Here is an 8,923-nt window from a genome sequence, read left to right on the forward strand (position 1 = left end):
GGTGAACGTACGTGTGTGTGTGTGTGTGGTGGTGGTGGTGGATAACTGCAGGTGAGCTGTCAGTTTAATCATGATGTGTTGTGAGTGAGTGAGTGAGTTGGGTTCAACGCCGCTTTTAACAGTATTCCAGTCATATCACGGCGTGTCAGCTTAATGTGGGAGGAAAGCCCGAAGTGTTGCAGGTCTCAGACGTTTACCAATTCGGTGAAACCCACGAGCACGGGCATGGTGCTGACAAACCTAGATTCGGGGCGAACCGGATTCCAACCCACAATCATAGGTTCCTGGCGTGCCCAAGGGACGCAACTCTGCACAGCGAATCATGATAGAAGGACACCCTGAAGTGATGCAGGTCTCCGATGAGACCCAGGAGAACAGACATGGTGCTGAAGAAAGATGAAGCAATCAGAGAGAATCTGGGATTCGAACCCACAATCATAGGTTTCTTGCACGCTACGGGACGCAGAAATAGATCATTTGTGGAAAAAAAATCAGAAATATGAAAAAAACTGCGTAAAGTGGACGGATGTTAAAAACTACAGGCAAGGAAATACAGTGATATACAGGCGCCTGGTTTCAGTGGGTAACTGAGATGCGTCTATGTCTGACAGAGGAAGAGATGTAAGGTGTTTCCGGTGAACTTGATTCAGCGCGGCACTGACACAGACCCGGTTGAGCAGGGCTTGTCACTGGGTCACTGGGTCACTGGGTCACTGGGTAGTAGATGATCTGGGTCAATATTTCGTGATGAGACACACCTTCTGCGAAAAGTACAATCAGAGTCGATTGTACGGGATACAGCCACAAAGGTAAAAGAAAACGGCCATGAAGGTCAGAGAAAACGGCCACAAAGGTCAAAGAAAACGGCCATTTCTGGAGAGGAAAGTCATTCACATTTTGTATACATAAATTTCACTTGATGTTTTGGATACACGAAGAAACTTGAGATGAAAGAATTCGATAATAAAGTATAGAAGCCAGCCGGGATTATTATTGAAATGATATAAGCATTGTACGGAAGCCTTTTAGGGCCATTTGTTTTTTTCTTTTTTACTAAGTTGAAATTTCAAGATACTATCTGGAAATTTCAAGATATTAAGTTGAAATTTCAAGATACTAAGATTGAGAAGTTGAAATTTCAAAATACTATCTTGAAATTTCAAGATATTAAGTTGAAATTTCAAGATACTAAGTTGAAATTTCAAGATACTAAGTTGAAATTTCAAAATACTAAGTTTTGTACATCCTAAGATGTAAAAATACGTTTGAAGTGAATAATCTTGAAATATCAACTTCTCTATCTTGAAATTTCAACTTCTCTATCTTGAAATTTCAACTTACTATCTTGAAAATTCAAGATAGTATCGAAAAAATTAAAAATCAAATGGCCCTAAAAGGCTTCCGTAGCATTGTGTGCTGTTGAATTGTTTGATAGGCATTATCCACAAACTGTGTCTACACTGTGTGCTGTTATAAGCATAGAAGAATTCATCTGATGAAGGAGCAAGAAGTAGCTCTGAAACGTCCTGACAAAGAATAAAAGAAGTTGCTTGCCGGACCAAACAGTGGAACCGCGATGACACGTTCACAGTAGTTAAGGGGCGGTAGGGTAGCCTAGTGGTTAAAGCGTTTGCTCGTCACGCCAAAGACCCGGGTTCGATTCCCGACATGGGTACAATGTGTGAAGCCCATTTCTGGTGTCCCCCGCCGTGATATTGCTGGAATATTGCTAAAAGCGGCGTAAAACCATACTCACTCACTCACAGTAGTTAAACGTTCATTTTATTAGCTTCTGTCAGTCCAAGGCTTTGTTCGTTCGGGGCAGATTATGAAAATGGTTCCGCTCTTCTGTATTCCAATGTCTAGCCGGATGAAAGTTGACAAAAGGACGCACCAAGACGGTGGTGGATGTAGTACCTTAGGCGCCCTTCGTGTCCAGACTATTGTACTGGATTTGAAACTTCTTTGCCTCGTAGTGTCATATGTCCGACTTCGGGGTTGTCTGTTTCATCTGACCCAGGCTGGAGAAAAGTTATCTTCCCAAGGAAAGAGCGTTAACTGAATATAAACGTCCAGTTTCCACCCTTGCCTAACTAGGCTGGAATTTATAGTGGCTATTACAAGTTATGTCCCTTCTATGTCCCTCCTATTGACCACTCAGATCGTTGATCGATTTTGATTGAACTATGCATAGACTCGTAAGTCCAGCCAAAATATAACTCCAGAATTCCAGCCGAGGTCGGCAAGGCTGAAAAGTGGACGTTCATATCCAGTTAACGCCCTGTGCTTAGATTTTCGAAACGAGCTTAGCTAAGATAAATCTTAACTACTTACGTTCAAAGATAAGATATCTTAAGACTAAGATAAGATAAATTTTCGAAACAATCGTAAACCTGTCGCAGATCGCTCAGAGCTACGACACCTATCTGTAGCGGAAGAATAGATCGAAGTCGTCAAGCGTCTCGAGGGGACGAGTTCTGTCTCGGAATATTCTCGGTCTTGTCATCAAATCATTGTCATCTTCATCATGAAAAATGTCCAGAGCAAAGTATGCCGCCATCTTGGATGAAGATAAAATAAACTTACGACAGGAAAAGGGCTATCTTAGATTTACGACAAACTTAAGATATCTTAGGGCTACGATAGTTTAGAAAATAGGCTACGATAGCCTACGATTTTCTTACGATAACTTTACGATAATTTTAGGGCTGGGATCGTTTCGAAAATCTAAGACCTGACCAACAACGTAGAGAAGCAGAGCATCTGACGTCTCGTTTCGACCAGTCTGTCCGTACCAACAACCACGTCAAAGTTATATTTCATATCTGATATATTTGTACATACATCAGTTAGAATTTAATGAAATAAAAAAAATCAAATATGAAGTTATTATAATACACACATGCATACCTCCAATGTCGAGGGGAATGAAAAATAATGGAGCAGAAAAATCCCCTACTTAAAACCCATCCCTACTTTTAAACTTTGACAAAATATTTTCTCTTGTGGAAAATATTTGAAAAACTAAACTGGAACTCTTTGTAGACTGTATTTATACTGTGTGAGTCGCCCTTGCGTGATGCACGAGGAATACGTTCTCTGTCGCCGTTGCACGTGCACCAAGCTCCGTCGCGAGCTGATACTTACATTGCATGGTACACGGCTCTTCATGTCATGGGGCCCTCGACGAGTATTTTATCAAACCCTTGCACATTGTAAATATACATGCTGACGGGGATAATAGGAATTATCGAGCCCAGAGCAAGGATATATATATGTTTACCTGAAGGTTGATCTAATTACTGTGAATATGAACATTGCTATAGGCAACCTGTTCTAACACAACATTATATACATATGCATATTATTTTAGGGCTGTTAAGCACCATACATATATTTTATAGTTATTTCACACCATTCTTTCATATGTCGCGGTAGCTGAGATCGACAAGCACATGTCCACAAATCAAACGATGGGGGGTTCGAACCCCGCTGGCGACACATGTTTTCTTACAAAATCTGAAATCATTCACTTGTCGAAATATTTAAAAAATAGTTCCGTCAATTCCAAGTGCAAATTAATTGTAATGTTGATTCAAGATAATGTATACTTGACATTAATTGTAATAAAAAAGTTGTTCATCCATATATCTTAACCTACTTCTCAAACAAGTCGGGGGCACGGGTGGCCCAGTTGTCTAAGGCGCCGCGATTCGCTGTGCAGTGTTGCGTCCCTTTGGCACGCCAGAAACCTATGATTTTGGGTCCGAATCCCGGTTCGCCCCAATTATGTTTCTAGGTTTGTCAGCACCATACCCGTGCTCGTGGGTTTTACTGAAGTGGTAAACGTCTGAAACCTCCATGTTTGTTGTTTTTTGTCACTGTATATTTATGCATAAATCTAAACATAAAAGAGTTGAGGTGGTTCCGTTGAGATGGGGAAATAACATGGGCGCCCCGACGTCAAAGAAAACGTTAGCGAGTAACGTCTGTTCTTGTACCCCCCCCCAAAAAAAAAAAACAACAACCCAAAACAACCCCAACCTGCTACTACCAGCCCAACCCCTCACCCCCCCCCCCCCCCCCACACACACACCTAAAAAAAACCCAAACAACAAAACAAAAACAACCTGCTTCTCCAGTTCCAACCCTCACCCTACTCCAGCACCAACCTGCTTCTCCAGCCCCCAAACCTCACGCCACCCCAAACCCCAACCTGCTTCTCCAGCCCCCAACCCTCACGCCACCCCTAACCCCAACCTGCTTCTTCAGCCCCCACCCCTCGCCCCACGCTACCCCAAAACCCAACCTGCTTCTCTATCCCCCACCCCTCGCCACACGCTACCCCAAAACCTAACCTGCTTCTCTATCCCTCACCCCTCGCCCCACGCTACCCCAAAACCCAACCTGCTTTTCTTTCCCCCACCCCTCGCCCCACGCCACCCCAAAACCAAACCTGCTTCTCTACCCCCCACCCCTCGCCACACGCTACCCCCAAAACCCAACCTGCTTCTCTATCCCCCACCCCTGGCCCCACGCTACCCCCAAACCCAACCTGCTTCTCTATCCCCCACCCCTCGAACCACGCCAGCCCAAAACCCAACCTGCTTCTCTATCCCCCACCCCTCGCCACACGCTACCCCAAAACCCAACCTGCTTCTCTATCTCCAACCCCTCGCCACACGCTACCCCAAAACCCAACCTGCTTCTCTATCCCCCACCCCTCGCCCCACGCTACCCCAAAACCCAACCTGCTTCTCTATCCCCCAGCCCTCGCCCCACGCTACCCCAAAACCCAACCTGCTTCTCTATCCCCCACCCCTCGCCCCACGCTACCCCAAAACCCAACCTGCTTCTCTATCCCCAACCCCTCGCCCCACGCTACCCCAAAACCCAACCTGCTTCTCTATCCCCCCACCCCTCGCCCTACGCTACCCAAAAAACCAACCTGCTTCTCAAACCCCCACCCCTCGCCCTACGCTACCCAAAAAACCAACCTGCTTCTCAAACCCCCACCCCTCGCCCCACGCTACCCCAAAACCCAACCTGCTTCTCCAACCCCCAGCCCTCGCCCCATGCTACCCCAAAACCCAACCTGCTTCTCTAGCCCCCACCCCTCGCCCTACGCTACCCCAAAACCCAACCTGCTTCTCTATCCCCAACCCCTCGCCCCACGCTACCCCAAAACCCAACCTGCTTCTCTATCCCCCAACCCTCGCCACACGCTACACCCAAAACCCAACCTGCTTCCCTATCCCCCACCCCTCGCCACACGCTACCCCAAAACCCAACCTGCTTCTCTATCACCCTTCCCTCGCCCCACGCTTCCCCAAAACCCAACCTGCTTCTCTATCCCCCACCCCTCGCCACACGCTACCCCAAAACCCAACCTGCTTCTCTATCCCCCAACCCTCGCCACACGCTACACCCAAAACCCAACCTGCTTCCCTATCCCCCACCCCTCGCCACACGCTACCCCAAAACCCAACCTGCTTCTCTATCACCCTTCCCTCGCCCCACGCTTCCCCAAAACCCAACCTGCTTCTCTATCCCCCACCCCTCGCCACACGCTACACCCAAAACCCAACCTGCTTCTCTATCCCCCACCCCTCGCCCCACGCTACCCAAAACCAAACCTGCTTCTCTACCCCCCACCCCTCGCCCCACGCTACCCCAAAACCCAACCTGCTTCTCTATCCCCCACCCCTCGCCCCACGCTAACCCAAAAACCAACCTGCTTCTCAAACCCCCACCCCTCGCCCCACGCTACCCCAAAACCCAACCTGCTTCTCCAACCCCCACCCCTCGCCCCACGCTACCCCAAAACCCAACCTGCTTCTCTAGCCCCCACCCCACGCCCCACGCTACCCCAAAACCCAACCTGCTTCTCCAGCCCCCACCCCTCGCCACACGCTACCCCAAAACCCAACCTGCTTCTCTAGCCCCCACCCCTCGCCCCACGCTACCCCAAAACCCAACCTGCTTCTCTAGCCCCCACCCCTCGCCCCACGCTACCCCAAAAACCAACCTGCTTCTCCAACCCCCACCCCTCGCCCCACGCTACCCCAAAACCCAACCTGCTTCTCTATCCCCCACCCCTCGCCACACGCTACCCCAAAACCCAACCTGCTTCTCTATCCCTCACCCCTCGCCCCACGCTACCCCAAAACCCAACCTGCTTTTCTTTCCCCCACCCCTCGCCCCACGCCACCCCAAAACCCAACCTGCTTCTCTACCCCCCACCCCTCGCCACACGCTACCCCAAAACCCAACCTGCTTCTCTATCCCCTACCCCTGGCCCCACGCTACCCCAAAACCCAACCTGCTTCTCTATCCCCCACCCCTCGAACCACGCCACCCCAAAACCCAACCTGCTTCTCTATCCCCCACCCCTCGCCACACGCTACCCCAAAACCCAACCTGCTTCTCTATCCCCAACCCCTCGCCACACGCTACCCCAAAACCCAACCTGCTTCTCTATCCCCCACCCCTCGCCCCACGCTACCCCAAAACCCAACCTGCTTCTCTATCCCCAACCCCTCGCCACACGCTACCCCAAAACCCAACCTGCTTCTCTATCCCCAACCCCTCGCCCCACGCTACCCCAAAACCCAACCTGCTTCTCTATCCCCCACCCCTCGCCCTACGCTACCCAAAAAACCAACCTGCTTCTCAAACCCCCACCCCTCGCCCCACGCTACCCCAAAACCCAACCTGCTTCTCCAACCCCCAGCCCTCGCCCCACGCTACCCCAAAACCCAACCTGCTTCTCTAGCCCCCACCCCTCGCCCTACGCTACCCCAAAACCCAACCTGCTTCTCTATCCCCCACCCCTCGTCACACGCTACCCCAAAACCCAACCTGCTTCTCTATCCCCCACCCCTCGCCACACGCTACACCCAAAACCCAACCTGCTTCCCTATCCCCCACCCCTCGCCACACGCTACCCCAAAACCCAACCTGCTTCTCTATCACCCTTCCCTCTCCCCACGCTTCCCCAAAACCCAACCTGCTTCTCTATCCCCCACCCCTCGCCCCACGCTACCCCAAAACCCAACCTGCTTCTCTATCCCCCACCCCTCGCCCCACGCTACCCAAAAACAAACCTGCTTCTCTACCCCCCACCCCTCGCCCCACGCTACCCCAAAACCCAACCTGCTTCTCTATCCCCCACCCCTCGCCCCACGCTAACCCAAAAACCAACCTGCTTCTCAAACCCCCACCCCTCGCCCCACGCTACCCCAAAACCCAACCTGCTTCTCCAACCCCCACCCCTCGCCCCACGCTACCCCAAAACCCAACCTGCTTCTCTAGCCCCCACCCCACGCCCCACGCTACCCCAAAACCCAACCTGCTTCTCTACCCCCCACCCCTCGCCACACGCTACCCCAAAACCCAACCTGCTTCTCTATCCCCAACCCCTCGCCCCACGCTACCCCAAAACCCAACCTGCTTCTCTAGCCCCCACCCCTCGCCCCACGCTACCCCAAAAACCAACCTGCTTCTCCAACCCCCACCCCTCGCCCCACGCTACCCCAAAACCCAACCTGCTTCTCTAGCCCCCACCCCTCGCCCCACGCTACCCCAAAACCGAACCTGCTTCTCCAACCCCCACCCCTCGCCCCACGCTACCCCAAAAACCAACCTGCTTCTCCAACCCCCACCCCTCGCCCCATGCTACCCCAAAACCCAACCTGCTTCTCTAGCCCCCACCCCTCGCCCCACGCTACCCCAAAACCCAACCTGCTTCTCTATCCCCCACCCCTCGCCCTACGCTACCCAAAAAACCAACCTGCTTCTCAAACCCCCACCCCACGCCCCACGCTACCCCAAAACCCAACCTGCTTCTCTAGCCCCCACCCCTCGCCCTACGCTACCCCAAAACCCAACCTGCTTCTCTATCCCCCACCCCTCGCCACACGCTACCCCAAAACCCAACCTGCTTCTCTATCCCCCACCCCTCGCCACACGCTACACCCAAAACCCAACCTGCTTCCCTATCCCCCACCCCTCGCCACACGCTACCCCAAAACCCAACCTGCTTCTCTATCACCCTTCCCTCGCCCCACGCTTCCCCAAAACCCAACCTGCTTCTCTATCCCCCACCCCTCGCCCCACGCTACCCCAAAACCCAACCTGCTTCTCTATCCCCCACCCCTCGCCCCACGCTACCCAAAAACAAACCTGCTTCTCTACCCCCCACCCCTCGCCCCACGCTACCCCAAAACCCAACCTGCTTCTCTATCCCCCACCCCTCGCCCCACGCTAACCCAAAAACCAACCTGCTTCTCAAACCCCCACCCCTCGCCCCACGCTACCCCAAAACCCAACCTGCTTCTCCAACCCCCACCCCTCGCCCCACGCTACCCCAAAACCCAACCTGCTTCTCTAGCCCCCACCCCACGCCCCACGCTACCCCAAAACCCAACCTGCTTCTCTACCCCCACCCCTCGCCACACGCTACCCCAAAACCCAACCTGCTTCTCTATCCCCAACCCCTCGCCCCACGCTACCCCAAAACCCAACCTGCTTCTCTAGCCCCCACCCCTCGCCCCACGCTACCCCAAAAACCAACCTGCTTCTCCAACCCCCACCCCTCGCCCCACGCTACCCCAAAACCCAACCTGCTTCTCTAGCCCCCACCCCTCGCCCCACGCTACCCCAAAACCGAACCTGCTTCTCCAACCCCCACCCTACCCCACCCGTCACCCCACGACACCCCAACACCAACCTGCTCTTCCCAGCCCCCACCCGTCACTACCACCCCACCCCAACACGAACCAGCTTTCCAGCCTCCACCCCCCACCCCACCCTCACACCAACCAGCTTTCCACCCCCCTGGCAGTTGTCCTCCTGTCCTCTGAGTCAGAGGGGCCATTGAAGAGATGCTACGAGGCCGGATGACAATATTCAACTTTAACAC

At 52.5% G+C, this 8,923-nt stretch overlaps 2 protein-coding genes across 2 annotated transcripts; both read left to right on the forward strand.

Moving 5' to 3' along the window:
- The first annotated feature begins 3,079 nt into the window (after positions 1–3,079).
- Positions 3,080–7,559, forward strand: LOC125377290 (extensin-like). The gene is made up of 3 exons (XM_048390235.1): positions 3,080–3,155; positions 4,273–5,912; positions 5,943–7,559. Exons 1-3 carry the CDS (start codon positions 3,080–3,082, stop codon positions 7,557–7,559), a joined length of 3,333 nt encoding a protein of 1,110 aa, XP_048246192.1.
- Positions 7,560–7,674: 115 nt separating this feature from the next.
- Positions 7,675–8,538, forward strand: LOC125377291 (extensin-like). The gene has a single exon (XM_048390236.1). It carries the CDS (start codon positions 7,675–7,677, stop codon positions 8,536–8,538), a length of 864 nt encoding a protein of 287 aa, XP_048246193.1.
- Positions 8,539–8,923: the final 385 nt, after the last annotated feature.

This window comes from Haliotis rufescens, unplaced genomic scaffold, assembly GCF_023055435.1.
Source record: "Haliotis rufescens isolate VD_foot unplaced genomic scaffold, xgHalRufe1.0.p SCAF_88, whole genome shotgun sequence".
Classification (NCBI taxonomy): domain Eukaryota; kingdom Metazoa; phylum Mollusca; class Gastropoda; order Lepetellida; family Haliotidae; genus Haliotis; species Haliotis rufescens.